The following is a 17,873-nucleotide window of genomic DNA, read 5'->3' on the forward strand; positions in this document are numbered from 1 at the left end:
CTAGTAGTGCCAGCTTTTTTACTTAATTTTTTAGGTAACATTGTGGCTCACAAATTAACTGTTAAGTAAGCAAAAAATTACTTCTCAATAGCATGAATTTATATACCATGAGTGACCTCTAATAGCATAATTTTTTATTCCTTGAGCATTATATTCGCCTCTAACTTTATGGCTATTCTACGGTCTTTTCTGCAGGAGTATGGGTGGGCACTTGTGTGCTGATGTGAGGAGCGTGGTGTTGAATGATACATATTTTGTTTTGATTACCACCCTTTAGTGGCCACATTCCTCAATTTTGTGCTGGCATCAGATTTGTTAAAAAACTCAGTTGGTTTACCACAGAATCCTCTTGCTTTGTATGAGAATTTCAAAATATTTGTGGCTTCATGCCACTTTTTGATAAAGTTTCATAGCAGTGTGGTCTAGAGGCAAAGAGGTCATTGTCATTCTCCTTATATCTAAATGTAAGCTGTTTGCTTGTGCCAGTGTGGAGGCTGTAGTGATCCAAGGACAGCATTTTAAGAAACAGTGACTTAAGGATAACTGGTAATCACTATAAACATTTTTATGTGTGTATTCTTGACTTTTTTATTGTGAGTTTGTATGGGTCCATATCTATTCTCTATTCACCTATCAGTTTTTGAACAGACTAAATCCTAGTATGTCGATTGTTTTCAGGTTTTTTTCATTGAATGCATTTTTGATCTCTTCCTATTAATAACTGTAGGTTTACAATATTGTTTTTAAAATTGCATAATATTCCACTGAATGAAAATACTATATTTTATTATATTTTTAATATTTTTTAAGCGTATTTATTTTGAGAGAGTGTGTGCACACACACACACAATTGGGGCAGGGGTTTAGAAAGAGAGAGGGAGAGAGAATCCCAAGCAGGTTCCATGCTGTCAGCACAGAGCCTGATGCGGGGTTTGATCTCAAAGACCATGAGATCATGATCTGAGCTGAAATCAAGAATTGGACACTTAAATGACTGAGCCACCTGTGTAAATACCATAATTTATTTATTGGTGGGCATTTTGTTATTTTTGATTTTGTGATTTTGTAAGCGATGCTGCAGTGAACATGATTTTACCTTTAAAGGTACATTTCTAGAAGTGAATCAGTAGTTCTGTACTTCCTTTCCAGTTGTGTATAGATTTATATTTTCTTGTCTATTAAAAAATAATGTACTATTTTATATATAACCTTATATGTAATATAACTATGAATTATTATGTTTATAATAATTGTAAATTAATATATACATAGCAAACTGTTCTTTGTAAAGATTGTATCATTAGTATATCATAGTGACTCTGTTACTAGAAAATAAAATTTTAAAAATGAAGACCTACAAAATACAAGTCCAGATTTTAATGTTAGATTCAACAGATATGAACCTAACTCTATAAGGTTGCTACAGTAGTTTCTAAATGCTTACTCTCAGTTTCCATATATATGTCATCATGGACTAGTGACAGGTGTTTCATAGACCATCAGTGGGACCATATTTTTAGTAGCACTATTTTATTTTAGCCTAGGAGCCAATGGAGAAGGGGGAAAAGGGTGCTGGGGTTTGTATGGGGTGGGGTTTGCATCTCATCTATATATGGCCATTTAATCCTCTTCCTTTTGGTATGGTACCCACTCTCTCACTTGTGTCTGGTATCCCTTATTTAAGAGATTGTATTTATGTTTTGCAGAGAATAAAGTGCTGCTGCGGAGCGGGGGGGGGGGGGGGGGGGGGGGGGGGGGGGGGGGGGGGGGGGGGGGGGACAGGGGTGATAGCGGTTACCTAGCCTGGGGTGAGAAAGGGAATCTTGGCGTCTAACCAGGACTCAAGCAGCTTTCTCCAAATTTCTCTTCATTTTAGCTTTCTCCTCCCTACTTCACATTTCATAGTTACTTGGTACTGCCAGTTCCTAAGCCTTTCAAAGATTCAGAGTGTAAAATAGGTTAGTTCTTAGCTTTCCTCACTGTCTGGAATTCAGTTTTCTTGGGTCTGCAGGGTCATTTACTAATTTTTCTGTTTTCCAGCATCTAGGAATTTGTTGCTATCATCATGTCTCCTGTTTCCTATTAATTTTTCTTTAAGGACTCCTTAAATATTTGTCATGTTGTAAATGTTCCCCTCCTCCAGTTTTTTTTGGCTTTTCTTAACTGTATTAAAAAAATATTTACTTCTATTTCTATTTTGTAGATTTTGTTGTTGACAGACATTTCTTCTGTAACACATTATTTCTTTTTTTAAGTCCTTTTTTTCTGATTGAAATTTGAGTTTGCTCAAGTATTTACTTGAAAGTTTGTTCCAGAAAGAGTACATATGTAGTATATTCATATGCACATCTAAAATTGTGCATTTCTCCTCTTATGAATTTTCCTAGGTATAGAATTAATTCTTGGGTTAATCAGTTTTCCTCAGAACTCTATAAATTCTAACATTTAGAATTCTGACTAAAATATCCAATTAATATTAATTTCTGATTAAAGTTGGCATTACTGATGAAAAATCAGATACCCTTTTAGGTAATTCTCCCTCTCCACCTTTTTTTTTTTAGTATTTCATTTTTATTTTTTAAACTGAAAAATTTGACTAGGATAAGTTGTAAACACTGTTTTATATTCTCTTGTCACTAATAATCTTGCTTGGTATTTGAGGAAACTTTGATTTTGAAAATTCAGGTCTTTAAAAATAAACCCAAAAACTCAAAAAAATTTTTTTCTTATTTTCAAAATCATTATTTCTCTCTTATCCATGACTTTGTTCTCTCTTTCATAACAGTATGTTCATAGTTTTCCTTTCTGAGTATATTTCAGATCTTATTGAAATTGCCAGTTACCACTTGATTCTTCCCCTCTAAACCTTCTCCTTTTTCCTACAGTAGTGGCTTTCATTTCATTACTATTTTTCACTGCTAAATGGGAGAATGCAGAAGGGTTTCTCAGTGTTCAGATTATTTTCTCTTTTTTGAGCTGCTGCAGCTAGTGATGTTTCTGCCTACTCTCCCCCCTCCTTTTTTTTGAGAGAGAGAGATTGAGAGAGAACCTTAAGCAGGCTCCACACTCAATGCAGAGCCTGACGCAGGGCTTGATCCCACAACCCTGAGATCATGACCTGAGCCGAAATCAAGAATCAGATGCTCATTCTACTTAAGCACCCAGGTGCCCAGAGATGAAATCTTTGGGAATGAACCAAGTTTTTTCAGTTCATTTAGTTAAAAGGAGGTGGAAAGTTAATGTAATTTTTTCCTGACAGCTTAGAGATAATTTACTTATGTGATTAAAGGACATAACTGTTAAACAGAGCAAGATAGGCATGGATAGAGGAAGATTTATCTTCATTCAAAAGTAATTTTCTCTTTATATCTTTCCCCACAGCTGGTGCTAGCAACTCCCAACTCGGCCCTGGGACCCTGCTCAAAACTCTGGATTCATTCTCTTCCTTCCCATACCTCAGCCTGAGCTTTCTGTCTCCCCAAAGGGTACCACATGATCTTCCTCTCAAGTTCTCACTTCTTCGAAGCCCAAGGTATGTAGGGAAGAAGTAGACTGAATTATGTTTTTTCACTTTCCTACTTAGGACATAGTAGACGCTTATTGTATGTTAGTTAAATACATGTCCCCTAGTGAAATTCCTCCTTGACACTGTACTTGGCAGTGAATTAACGTTTGTTTTTATTCTCCTCTCTCTGGACTCTATCTTAGCAAACACCTTACAGTATGTGTATGGAATGGTTTTTCTAGTTTCTTGTCATTTTGTAGGACTTTCTTATATTTTTTTGGTCTGTGTTTTAGTGAGCAGTTGGAAGAAGGAAGTCAAATGGCTTATGTTGCCACCTTTATCCAAGAAACTCTCCAGGTTACTTGAAAGGGCCAGGCATACTTTATGCAAATGAGATGTTGGCTAAGTCTTATGAGGTAATAATATGTAGAGAGAGGACAGTAGTTTAAATGGGAGATTTAAAATCAGTAATCTTTGTTGGTAAGGTAAAGCTTGAACTGTAGTGAAAAGAGCATTAACTTGTAAGTTGGAAGGTTGAAATGATAATAAAATTCCTCATCCCTTTTTTTATGTTATCTGATGTCTTCCCAACACACAATACATTTGTGCCCATAGGTGGTAACTGTATTGTCATTTGCTACCAGGTGTTGTCTTTGATTGCTTCCACATACTTAGGTTGAACGTAGTTAAATACAAATCGATTTTCTGCATTTCAATTTGAGGGTAAAAAACCCCAAGCTACCTAAGATACACAAACTCCCCTAATACTGTGTTATATATGCCGTATGTTAAATATAAAAAGTACTGATATTCAGTATTAATTATTTAGCAGTTACTAAATTTAAGTAAAAGCTAAGTGGATTTCTTAATAAGGTGGTCCCTTTTATTAACACTGTTTTGCCTATGAGGAAAGGACATGCACTTTAATGGGTGGATTTTATAAACTCTGTTTTGGCTGCTATGTATACCACTTAATTATTTCTTATTTTTTGTGACTTTATTTGATCTCTTTGCTTAATGTGAGGCTTGAATTCACAGACTTAAGATCAAGAGTTGAATGCTCTTCCAACTAAACTGTATTTTCTTTAGCTTATTTAATTTTCTCTATTATTCATAGTTATAAGATCACAAAAGTAAGAAAATATAATTTTTCTAATATACATTTTGATATTTTACTGAACCTTCGGTATTCAGATTCCATCCAATCTCAGCAATACATTATCATGTTTTATTACTTTACTATTTTTTATTCCTTTGCAGTTTGACTCATAATGTGTCAATCATGGTAGTCACAGTAATGATAGCTACAATTTATATTGCACTTTACAGGATACTGTTACATATATTTTCTTATTTAATCTTTACAACAACACTGTGAAAGGGGAAGTACTCATTTTTTTTTCACTTTATAGATGAAGAAACGAAGACAAAGATTGAGACTTGTCTAGATTAACACAAACCAGTAAGTGTTGGAATTAATGGAGGCAGGTAGTAATGAGTGCATTGTTCTATGTCAGGGGCTTTCCTTGCTCCCATCTACCTTGCTTCTAGGGACAAAGAGCCAAGGTGGTCAGAAACCAAAAAGGTAGTAGGTAGACTTTAGTCATACCCCAGCAAAATGTGCTACTCCTTTTCGGGTTTTGTTTTGTTTTGTTTTTACCATTTAGTAGTGATAACTTGAAAGAGCACATAATGTCCTTTTGTTGTTGTTAGATAAATGAAACTTATTTTTAACATAAGTTATCCCTGAGGCACTAAGGAAATAGAAAATATGGAGGGAAGTCTGTTGGATGCCTCACAGAGTAGTAGCTATAGGGTCAGCTAAGGAAGTGAGAAAGTTAGTAGTACATGTGTGTAATCGGAACTTAAGTTTTTATGGCTCTGTTAAAATTTTCAAAATCCTGTTTAAAGATTGTAATATCAGTTTTATATAACAATCTTAGAGCTTAAGGGTGCTTATCCAGTTGTGGTTTTCTTTAGATGATGAACCTGAGGTGCAGAGAAGTTGAAGCTTGCCTGGCGTCCCAGCGAGCAGCTGCAGGTGTAGCAAGTAGCTGCTGACTTCCTGATCAGCGCCGTCTCTGCTTCCACCTCTCACTTCTTGGTAAGCTGTCCTGATAATACTCCACAGTCTATTATCTCTTTTATGTGTTTGATCAACACTGCTATTTTGTATCAAAATGAACTTTAAAATTAATGAAATTTACTGATGCTTATGTGATGAAAATTCAATTCTTTGTTTGATTTCAGGTGAGTTAATGTGGGAAGAATCCTCGTATTTTGAAGATGTCTCGCCACAGTATTGTTTCCTGTTTGAATTATAAGTAACTTCAATTTTTAGAGATAAAAGAAATTGAGATTTTTGTTAAATCATGCCATCTGAACAGAAACAGTTATTTTTTGATGAAAAACAAACTATTTTAAAAAAAGATTATGATGTGAAAAATGAGATAGTTGATACTATTAGATCAGTGCTTAGGCCAAAAATTCCAGAAAGTAGTTTTCATTATGAACTAAAAAATGTGAAAATTGATTTGCCGAAGATAAGTATTCCAAATGAAGTCTTTTTGAAACGTGAAATTGACAAATACAGAAAGTTATTTCAGCGTCAACCACAGACTGCAAGAAAATCTATCAGTATAAAGACTGTAAGCTGTGTAGAAGAGTGTATGCTGCTCCATAAGTCTGAGAGAGTTGAAGAAGAGGGTTTAAAAATGTCAGCAAAAATACTGAATTTCAACTGTTTAAAATGCCAAGATAGCACTCGATATAGCCCAAATGATTTGCAGAAACACTTTCAGATGTGGCACCATGGTGAATTACCTTCATATCCTTGTGAAATGTGCAGTTTTTCAGCAAATGACTTCCAGATATTTAAACAACACAGACGGACACACAGAAGCACTTTAGTAAAATGTGACATTTGTAACAATGAGAGTGTCTATACTTTACTAGACTTGACAAAGCATTTTACATCCACACATTGTGTAAATGGTAATTTTCAATGTGAAAAGTGCAAATTCTCCACCCAGGATGTTGGCACATTTGTTCAGCACATTCATAGACATAATGAAATCCATTATAAATGTGGTAAATGCCATCATATATGTTTTACCAAAGGAGAGCTTCAGAAGCACCTTCACATTCATTCGAGTACATTTCCCTTCACTTGTCAATATTGTAGCTATGGGGCCACCAAGAGAGAGCACCTCGTGAGACATGTTATAACTTTGCACAAAGAACACTTATATGCGAAAGAAAAACTGGAAAAAGACAAATATGATAAAAGGATGGCAAAGACTTCAGCAGGACTTAAGCTGATACTGAAAAGATACAGAATAGATGCATCAAGGAAGACATTCTGGAAACGCAAGAAGGTCAACAATGGAAGTGACAGAAGTATAGAAAAAAACACTCAAGTCCTAAAAATCCTGAACAAAACACAGGCTAAATCTGAAGACCAGGGCCATCTTATTCAAGAGCATTTAAATGAAGAAAAGGGTGAAAGACGACACTGTGAGAATAATGGTAAACCTGAGTTAGAGTCAGAGAAGCCGACTCTTCTCTCCACTGGGCAATGTAGTAGAGCTGACGAGGGATCAAATTCTACTCTAGGTTTCTTGAGGACTGCTGTACAAGGACCTACAGTGTTAATGGTGAAAAATAATAGAATAACAATTCCTGCTAACTACAGTGCTGATTTTATGGGTTTTAAGATGGTGGACGGGAAGCAACATATTGTAATAAAATTGTTGCCTACCAGTAAACAAAATTTATACTCAGCAGGCTCACAGTCAGATGCTGCAAAGGATGGTACTGCTGATTTGCAACCCCAGACTCTGGACACTACTGGATTTTTAGCAGGAATAACAACTGAGTTAAATGATACCATTTACATGAAAGCAGCTACTCCATTTTCGTGCTCATCTCCTATACTTTCAGGGAAAGTAACATCAGGAAAAGAAATGGTTTTGCTGTCTCAAACAGGTAATATGCTTCAAATGGCAGATGATGAAAAAAGTGTGCCGCCTTTGTCAGAATCAGAATTGGTTACAGCATCAATGAATTTGACTACAAAAGTTGAAACAAAAGATAATGTTGACTTATGGGGAAGTTACATTCCCCAGAGTCACCCTGAGATACCAGGTGCTACCATTAAAAGTCCAGATGCAGTCAGCTCTACTCCCAAACAAAATGCGTACGGCAGTGGAGATATGCATAACTATTGCATTAATTATGTCAGCTCTGAGTTACCTGTGGAATCTTCCAACCAAGGGTCGTTACCCTTTCATAATTATTCAAAAGTAAATAATTCTAATAAACGTTGTAGGTTTTCAGGAACAGCAATGTGTGAAAACCCTCAGAAGGAACCTGCGTCAAGCAAGACTATTGTTCAACAACCAATAAGTGAATCAGTTTTATCACTGGTGAGGAAGGAGAGCTCAAATCCAGATAGCATGTTAACATCCATAAGCCTTTTAAACAGTAAAGATGGAACTTTAAAAATGAAAACTGAAATGGAAGAACAATGTGTGTTAGAAAAAGGACAAAGCATTGATGGACAGAACTTATTCACTAATGAAAATGAAAATTTGGAGAACATGACTGAAAAATCTAAGTGGGATGACATTTCTAATGTTGAATCACCTATGATGCCTAGGATCACATCTGTTTTCTCTCTCCACAGCCAACAGGCATCAGAATTTTTGCCACCTGAAGTAAATCAGTTACTTCAGGATGGATTAAAAACAAAATCTGAAGTAAAACAGGACTCTAGTAAGACTCCAGAAAAAGGCCTGCCACTTCATTGTGACCAGTCATTTCAGAGACCTGAGGGAGAAGGTAAAATAGTTGAATCTTCAGCAGACTTCAAAGTACAAGGCCTCTTCCCAATTTCATCTGGTAATATAGGGATTAATATGCCTGCAAATGATCTGAATTTAAAGTGTAGTGGAAAAGAAAAACAAAATCTGTCAATATCACAAGATGTAAGAGATTCAGAAAAGACACCTAGAATTTCAGGTATTGGCACATTACTTAAGACTCAGTCAGATGCAATAATAACACAGCAGCTTGTAAAAGATAAAATGCGAGCCACTACACAAAATTTAGGTTCTTTATACAGGCAGAGCCCCCTTCTCAATTCAGAACCCAAAAAAGCTATATTTGTTCAGACTCCAAAAGGCTTTTTTGTACCACTGCACATTGCTAACAAGCCTGGATTACATGTTGTTTCAGGAAGACCGCTTCCGTTGGTTAATACACAAGGTGTACCCACTTCTCTTCTTTTAAACAAGAAACCTGGGATGATTTTAACTTTTAATCATAGGAAACTTGAAGGTGTTTCCACTGTCAAAACTGAGAGTGCTCAAGCTTGTGGAACTACAGCTAAGGAGCCTTGCAGAACACCCTTTTTAAAGGTGGAACCAAACAGTAATTGTCTGACACCTGCACTTTGTTCCAGCATTGGCAGTTGTTTGAGCATGAAAAGTAGCTCCGAAAATACTTTGCCATTAAAAGGCCCTTACATTATTAAAACATCAGCAAGTTCTTCAGTGAAAGCTGTTCCTACTCCTAATGTAGCTTCTGAGCACCAGGGCACCAAGCTGAATATCTTGGAATCAGTAAAACAGCAGAACGAGATTTTTCCCAAATCACCTCTTTATACCCTCTTGCCTGATGGCAAACAAGCTGTTTTTTTAAAATGTGTGATGCCAAATAAGACTGAGCTGCTTAAGCCTAAATTAGTCCAAAATAGTATGTATTATCAAACCATGCAGCCAAAGAAACCTGAAGGAACACCACAGAAAATATTGCTGAAAATTTTTAACCCTGTTTTAAATATGACTGCTGCTAACAATCTGTCTGTAAACAATTCTGCATCCTCATTGCAGAAAGACAAGGTACCACCTAATCAGACTACAGGAGGAGAGCAGAGAGAGCCAGAATCTTCTAGAGATGCTTTACCCTTCTTACTAGATGATATGATGCCAGCAAATGAAATTGTGATAACTTCTACTGCAACAGGCCCAGAATCTTCCGAGGAACCCGTGTGTTTCACTGACCGTTCAAACACCAGGGTATTAAGGTGTAAAACGAATTGTACAATTGAAAGAAGCTTCAATAGAAAAAAGACTTCCAAAATAAAAACCCATGTAGGAAGTAAGGATTCTGAAACTGCTTTTGTACCTAGAAACAGGAACTGTAAACGAAAGTGTAGGAATAGTTACCAGGAACCTCCAAGAAAAAAAGCAACATTACATAGAAAGTGTAAAGAAAAGGCAAAACCTGAAGCTCTCCGTGAATCGTTTGGATTTAGCAGACCGAGGCTTCCGAAAGATGCAGTCAGAACTTTGCGGCTTTTCCCGTTTAGTTCCAAACAACTTGTGAAATGTCCTAGGAGGAACCAGCCAGTTGTAGTTTTGAATCATCCTGATGCAGATGCCCCAGAAGTAGTAAGTGTAATGAAAACTATTGCTAAATTTAATGGCCGTGTACTTAAGGTTTCATTGTCAAATAGAACTATCGATGCTTTACTGAAACCAGTTTGTGGTAATGCTTCACAAACAATTTATGATGATTTTTCCAAGAGGCATAAAACATTTAAACCTGTTAGTTCTGTGAAAGAAAGATTTGTGCTAAAATTAACCCTCAAAAAGACCAGCAAAAACAATTACCAGATTGTGAAAACTACCTCTGAAAATGTTCCAAAAGCTAAATTTAACTGTTGGTTTTGTGGTAGAGTATTTGACAATCAGGATGCTTGGGCTGGTCATGGGCAGAGACATTTAATGGAAGCTACTCGTGATTGGAATATGTTAGAATAATTTACTGTAGTTACCAATGAAAAGAGAAGTAAAATCATCTTAGAAGACAACAGTGGGTTAAATTACCTTAAGGCAGACATCTCCTACTTCAGTGTATACCTAAAATTGAACATCGGAAAGTAGGCTGTCTTTCCATGGGAGACTAAAACGTTTTAGGTGTGATATTTGCAAATACTGTCACTGCACACAGAAGTTTTGAAGGAAACTAATCACAACACAAATGTACCTTGATTTAGTTTTTTTGTGTGTGTGTTCCTGGGAAGTTAGGGCTAAAGAAAATTTTTGATAAAGCAGTTTTCCCAGTTTAGTTATTTACGGACTCTGAGTAGAGGGTAACGGCTGACAACTCCCTTCCCTCCCTTCTCCACCAGCCTTAGGAGTCTGGTGGGTGTAGCTCCTCTGAAGATGGGCCGGGCTCTTTCACCAGGGAGCTGCCGGAGTTCCTCATCATTTGTGAAGATCTAGTAAGAGAACTTGAGTCAAGAATTTAACTTTACATCTGCTAAATAGAGCTGATTGGAAGGGTATTAGGTTCCTTTGAGTAACTAATTACAGTTATACCTCTTGATGCTTGAAAAGAGTTTTTGACAAGTAAATCTTCTTCTCTCACTCTGTGTCCCACATCAAGGATTGAAATACCCTCCCAAAGGTGATTTTCTTTTTCTAAATGGCTGTGTCAAGCACTGCAGTAGATGGGAAGCCTCAAAAGAAGAATTAAACTCTCTTGGCCTAGTTTGAAGTCTAGTGAAAAAGCTTGAACATTTTTCTGAATTTGATGATAATCTCCAGTGATTCTCTTGCACAGAACTATGCTTATTTGATTTAAGTTGTTTGTCCCTCATAAACCAAATGGCCCATTTTTGACTTGGTTGCCATCTGTTTAAAAAGTGGACCATAGAAGCAATTCCAAGGAAATGGATTTTCTCGAAAATTAAAAATTATTCTACACAAACTATGTTTTGAAACAAGATTAGCAAAGCATATCAGATTTTTGCTGTTAAATTACTATTAGGTGTCTGAACATGTACACTTTGGGACAAACCATTTTTGTTAGCACCTTTTCAGTATGATTGACAACCCAAAGCAGATTATTTACTGCTTGTTGGCAGTTGAAAAGAAGAAGCATTAATAGTGGATTCAGTGACAGTGCATAAAATTTCAGGACAGATTCCTAGGGGATGTGCCCAGCATGTAGAGTGTTAAAATGAATATTTTCATGACAACAAAAGAATAATTGACTGAAACTTCACCATGTAAGTTTGGATCAAGTTTTGTTGGATCATTGGATAATGGAGCTTCTTGTATTAAATTACTGTATAATTTTTGTTATATTGTTACTACAAGTGTTACAACATTTTCATTGACTGAAAACTTCAGGGCTTCTTTTCTGTATATAAGAAAGAATTTAAACCTGTACATATTTTTGTACCTTTCAGTTTGTTATGTAAATTTTGCACAGAAAATTTTTGACATAAAAAGTTTATTTTCTTTCCATTTAGTTCTGTGCATGCACTAATAAAACTGGTTGTTTAATTTAAAAGGAATATGTAAGACTTTACCCATGTTATTTTCTTGGTTTTTATTTTAGATGTAATTTTTTTTGGGTAAATTCATTTTTCAGGGATTGAACACTATTGTTAGCAAGTGCCTAAAAGATGTGAAACAGTTTACATATGTCAACTGTAACAGCAGGTCCCAAATGGGCCCATTTCCCCAAAAGTTTTATTTTAAAGAAAGCCATACATAGATGCTTCAAGCTATCTTGCTATGCACATTATACATGTACTTTTTTTGTGCAGTTTGTCTACTTTCCTAGTGAAGTATTTTTTGTATAAACCTGTTACAATTGTGTTTCTTAAATTGAGCCTCAGAATGGAGTTGATTGGAAATATACGGTATATATTAATAATGTATATGGTGTTTAAAGAATGATAAGCATTGTTAATTTCTGTAATGAACATTTTCTTCAATTAAATTTATCTTAAGTTTGTGTTTACACAGTAATTTTTTTTTTTTTACTGTACTGAAGTCAAGTGAGAATTTCATTCTAATGGGAAATACTTCTATTTCAAAAAAGTTTGTTTTCTTTTATGCTAGGGAACTATGTCAAATAAAGTGTGGATTTTTCCCCCCAGAATCATAGATGAAATTTTGAAATTTTGTTTGAGAAGGGTAACATTTACCATAAAGTTACTATAATTATGCTGATGAGGAAAATCAGAGAGACTTATGCTCTTCAGTACCCTAACAGCAATAAAATTGAAATATTCTGCTGTTTTGGGTAGATACATTCTAACTCATTGCCTTCCATGAATACAGAAGAGAGCAGCAACTATCATGCCAATCTTTCCAGGATTATAAAAATACATTTTGGAATAGCCATGCCAGTAAAAATCTATCTAATGTTGTGATACATACTTTTTGCCTAAACGTTTTAAAAGTAATTTTAAAAAGCTTCATGTTCCAGATACTCTAGTTAGCCGCTTTTCTGATTTGTTAGGTTATTCTGAAGAAGACATACTTCCTCGGAATCTCTCTGTTGCCAGAGTGGAAAATGCAAATCAAAACCCTCCATTCTTTCTTTTCTCCTAGTTGAAACTGAACTAAAGATTGTTCCCTAAAATAGGAACATCCAGTAGTTTGAGGTTGTGACTGCAACTGTGGAAGGGTTTTATTTTTGCAATCCAACTTCTTGGTCAGGAATTTGTTTCAGTTTTTCCTACTTGTCCACCTCCATGGAAATGGGCCTCTCTATCTGGCATTCGATTGAAAAAATAGTTTAACTTTCAAAGAGTATACCTACCTTTCTATATTACTAAGCACTCAGTGTATTGAAATGTGATACATATACATACATATGTATTTTTTTAATGAAAAATTGTGATTTTGTTACGGGGCCAGCAAAGTTTATCAGTAAAGGGTAAGTTAAGGTAGTAAATAACTTAGGCTTTGTAGTCCATTTAGTCTCTGTCATAACTTCTTAAATGAGCCATGAGCTAAATTTGGCCCACCAAACCATTCACTAACCTGTGCTTTAGTTCTCTCAAAAGTCTGCTCTTAGAGTGGAGTTTTAAAGTTAGAAACAAACTTGGTGCAGTCTTTTTGTGATGTACACAAGCTGTATAAAAGTTACAAAATATAAAAACTAAAATGTGCATTTAAAGTTACCAATGTAGATGTGTTTAAAAGTGAAGGGAGGGGCACCTGGGTGGCTTGGTCGGTTAAACGTCCACTTCAGCTCAGGTCATGGTCTGGCAGTTTGTGGATTTGAGCCCAGTATCGAGTTCTGTGCTGACAGCTCAGAGCCTGGAGCCTGTATCAGACTCTGTCTCCCTCTCTCTCTGCTCCTCTCTTGTTCGCACTCTGTCTCTCTTTGTCTCAAAAAGAAATAAACATTAAAAAAATTTTAAATGAAGGGAATGTAAATAATGAAAAGGATTAGTGGGTAAAATAGACAGGTCATCTATGTGCAAAGGGTAATGTAACTTATGGAGTGTTTAAAAATGAGATCAAACAGTTTCTGTGAGAATTTATGTGCAGGTTAGGTGAGAAATACCAGTTCTTTAAGTGATTTGAGTATTACTGTTAAGTAATACGATTCTTGGGATGGGGGAGAATGGACGTGGGGTGCAAACAGTATTAATTCCATACAGCTAATTTACTGATTTTTTCCGTTGTATTTTTTGTTTTTGTTTTTAGTTTTCACCATCGACATCTGCTTATTTAGCTTGGGATATGTCCCATTTCTACTGGGGTATTGGCTCTGTTCCTTACTTTAGCAGTTTGCTAGCATTCTTATTTTCCGCAAAGTACCTTGACTCCATTCAGGATCTTATCTGATGAAACTTGCTGGGGGAATTTGCACGGCATTATTTGTTGCTAGTTAAGAATGTGCATTAGCAGCAAAATTTCCCTATAATGCAGAGTTGAAATAGGATCAGCTTGGTTGATTTTAGTGTTCATTGGTTTAGGTGTACTCTTAATTGTACAGTTGAGAAGTAATCAATATCTTGGAAGAGGTGTTTGATAAACTCTTCTTTGAATTATTTGTTTTTAGTTCTGTCTTTTCAGCTTCTGTTAATAAGTGCCCCCAATTTAAGAATCTTCTTTCTTTAAAAAATACATATTATTATCGTGACATTGTAAATGCTTGAGTGAAAAGTATAGAAAGAATGTTAATATGTACATCAATTTCAAAAATCATGATTTTATTTCAGTCAATGCCAAGAATGTAGTTACGTAAAAATACTCATTCCTAGTTAAGTCATTTTTAGTATTTTAGAATTTTTCCTTAAAATACTTCAGAGTCCTATAACCAAAAGTGAAGGTAATGTTCAGTTTGTGACCAAAATTGCTTTTTTTAGTTAAGGTGCCTGTTATCAATTATTTCATGAGTTATTGCTAATGTCAAAAGACAGGAAAGCAAAATGAAAAACTTGGATAGAGTCCAAAATACTTTTTACAAGTGACTTCATTTCAATATTTTGAAAATCCTAAGGAGTACACTGAAAATTAGCTTTTCTGGACTCTTAATAGTAATCAAGTGCAAAATAATAAAAGAAGACCCATTTATAGTAAGAGCCACAAAATAATAAATTTAACAGTTGTGTGAAGCTGCTGAAGGATCCACAAAACCTGAGAGATACACAGTGTCTCTGGTATAAGCTTAAATATATTCCTGTTTGGTAGGTCCCATTTTCCACACGGTGTCCCACAAAAGGCTTATACCCAGTGGAGATGACAGCCAGTTAGTTGGTGGTTTATAATTGCTGCCTAACACCCTACATCTGGTATCCCTCAAAGGAAGTTTCTATTGCCTGCTTTTGCCCGTGTGTCATACTTTCCTGTCTCTTTAAATGTCTCATAATGTGTTGAAAACAGGACATTTTAGGTCACATATTGAAGGTTCTCTGGATAGTAAGTCTCCTCTCCATCTGGGCTTAGTTTTACTTAGTGAGCTGGCTGGACTAATCATGAAGGTTATATCCCTTCACAGTGTGCAGTCTCTGATGTTACTGCTCAACTTGTTTCTCCCTCATTTTTAAGATTGACTTCCCAGGGGTTGCTTCTGAGTCAGTATCATTTTATGATCAGCCACTAATTAATAAGAGGTTGTGCTTAAGCCCCTTGACTTAGGGAGATTTACACCCATCACCACTGGATCCGTGTGGGGCTTGGAGTCTGCCTTGACTATCTCGGGAGTTAACAAGTTTTGCCCTACATTCTGTCAGGGACCTGTAGCCCAGATAGTCTCCCTCTGGTTGCTCCTAAGTGGCTGCAGCCTTGAACATAAACTCTAGCAACTCTTAGCCTCCATTTATTGCTAGCTGATTGTTCTATTGTTTTCAACACTTATTTTTTAACATTAGCAGTTAGTACCTGCTCAGATCTGTTCCAGGTAGTCAGGCCCCTGGTAATGGGAAGTATTTCACTCAAACCTTCCCCTGAACAGAACCCCTGTGCCTTTGTGCTATGGAGCATGTTGGGGTGGGGTGGGGTGGAGTATGGGAAACTGGCTCTTTTTTCAATGTCTCCTAGTTCCTCCCTGCAGAGTGGCTGTGTCAGGGGCTAGCGAAGGGCATGGAAGACCATCTTCTATCACCTCTCAGTATGGACCTTCTGTAGCCCAGAACCAGGGAGGATGGGATCTGCTAATGTTCATCAACCGCTGAATGTACACAGAAAAGCTCTTCTGACCCCAGAAAGCTAGGAGAGATAGGAGCTGCCATTTGGATGCCAAGCCCACCAGAGCAGATCTCTTGCAATACAGCTGTGTAGGAAAGGATGACTTGCACAGTAAGCGTCGTGGCCTGCCCTGATTCTCCTTACACTGCAGAATTTGAGAGGAAAAGAAGTTAAAAACTACATTTACTGTGTTTTATAATTACCATGATCAGTTCTGCATGTCTTTGTATGGGTTTGAGTTACTCTCTGATGTCCTTTCAGCCTTTGGTATTTTTTTGTAGGACAGGTCTGCTGGCAATGTTTATCTGGGAATGTCTTAAGTTTTTCCCTCCCCCTTTGAAGGATAGTTCTGCTGACTGTGGAACTGGTTTGCAGTTTTCCATTCAGCACCTTGACTATGTCATCTCACTGCTTCTGCCTCCATGGTTTCTGTAGAGAAGTCAGCCGTTAATCTTACTGAGGACGTTTTATGTGAGGAGTCACTTCTCTCTTGCTGCTTTCAAGATACTCCCTCCCTTTTTTTTTTAATAATTTGATTATAGTATGTCTTGGTATACATATGTTTGAGAACTTGGAGTTCCTGGAGTTTCATGGGTTTGTAGATTAATATTTTCCAACAGATCTGGGGAGTTTTCTTCAAATATTCTTTTCGATGCTTTCTTTTTCTTCTCCTGAGACTCACATTATGTATATACATTTTGCTTGTTGGCTCTGTTTCTTAGGCTCTCTCCATTTTTCTTCATCTTTTTTTGCTATTCCTCAAACTGAACAGTGTCAATTGATCTATCTTTAAGTTTATAGATTCTCTCTTTTGCCAGCCTGAATTTGTTGCTGAGCCTCTCAAGTGACATTTTCATTTCAGTTATTACTTCTCAACTCTACAATCGAAAGTTATAGAATTAAAAGTTCTTTTTACAATTTCTGTCTGGTCATATTCTCTATTTGGTTGAGACATACTTACTTTCCTTTTATTCTTTAAATATGGTTTCATTAAAGTCTTTGCTTAGAAAATCCAATGACTGGGCTTTCTCAGAATTTATATTGACTGCTTTTCCCCCTGTGTATGGGCCGTATTTTTTTCTTTCTTTGCATAACCTTGTAATTTTTTGTTGAAAACATAACATTTAAAATATTATAATGTGGCAACTCTGAAAATCAGATTGTCTGCCCCCTCTTCCATCCCAGGGTTTGTTTTTGTTGCTGCTTGTTATAGTTGTTGTCTTGTAATTTTTCAGAATTAGTTTTGTAAATTCTGTATTCTTTGTCATGTGTGGCCACTGAAGTATCTGTTATGTTAGCTTAATGGTCAGCTAATGATTGGACAGAGATTTCCTTAAACACAGAAAATGGAAAAGCACCCCGAGTGTTTGTCAGGGACTCGGTTTTTGTGGTGCGTCTCCAACACTGAGCCAGACAGTTTTCAACTCTGCTTTAGCCTCCGCTGCTTTGACAGAGCTTCCAGGTTAGTCAGAGATGACAGTTTTGGGCCTTCTCGGGGCCTTTGTTAGCACACACACAGCCCTGACCATGCATGTTTGTCTTCTAGATTCTTGGGAATATGTTGTAACTTTACGGATGCCTTATGGACATCTCATTTTCCAGCTCATCCTCCCTAGCTTTTTGATGAGTCTGTTGATTGCCTCAAATGTTATCTATCACCTCAGGCAGTAGTAACGGAAACATTGGCCTGTTAATGTTTCAACTTCGGCCCTAGGTAGCAGCTTTAGCTCCAGGCAAGCTTCAAGTCAGACAAAAACCAGTCTTCCAGGAAACCACCAGACTAGTCAAAACAAATGATTGTAATTCTTTGTGATTGACATCTGTTCTGTCTATTGTCAGACATCAGACTTTTATCT

At 36.4% G+C, this 17,873-nt stretch overlaps 1 protein-coding gene across 8 annotated transcripts in view; it reads left to right on the plus strand.

Annotated features, from left to right (window-relative positions):
• The window catches only part of ZNF518A (zinc finger protein 518A), a 36,520-nt gene that overhangs the window by 14,279 nt on the left and 4,368 nt on the right, over positions 1–17,873 (plus strand). For 6 of the 8 annotated variants that reach the window (XM_029932302.1, XM_029932303.1, XM_029932305.1 and 3 more), the window contains exons 3-6: positions 3,382–3,532; positions 4,918–4,967; positions 5,486–5,609; positions 5,756–12,328. In XM_029932302.1, coding sequence (XP_029788162.1) covers positions 5,878–10,332 — 4,455 coding nt within the window. In that variant the 5' untranslated portion in view covers positions 3,382–3,532; positions 4,918–4,967; positions 5,486–5,609; positions 5,756–5,877 and the 3' untranslated portion in view covers positions 10,333–12,328. Of the gene's footprint in view, positions 1–3,381; positions 3,533–4,917; positions 4,968–5,485; positions 5,610–5,755; positions 12,329–17,873 lie in introns of those variants that run through there. The other 2 variants (XR_003905671.1, XM_029932299.1) reach the window with 2 other exon arrangements.

The sequence above is a fragment of the Suricata suricatta genome, chromosome 2 (genome assembly GCF_006229205.1).
Source record: "Suricata suricatta isolate VVHF042 chromosome 2, meerkat_22Aug2017_6uvM2_HiC, whole genome shotgun sequence".
Lineage (NCBI taxonomy): Eukaryota > Metazoa > Chordata > Mammalia > Carnivora > Herpestidae > Suricata > Suricata suricatta.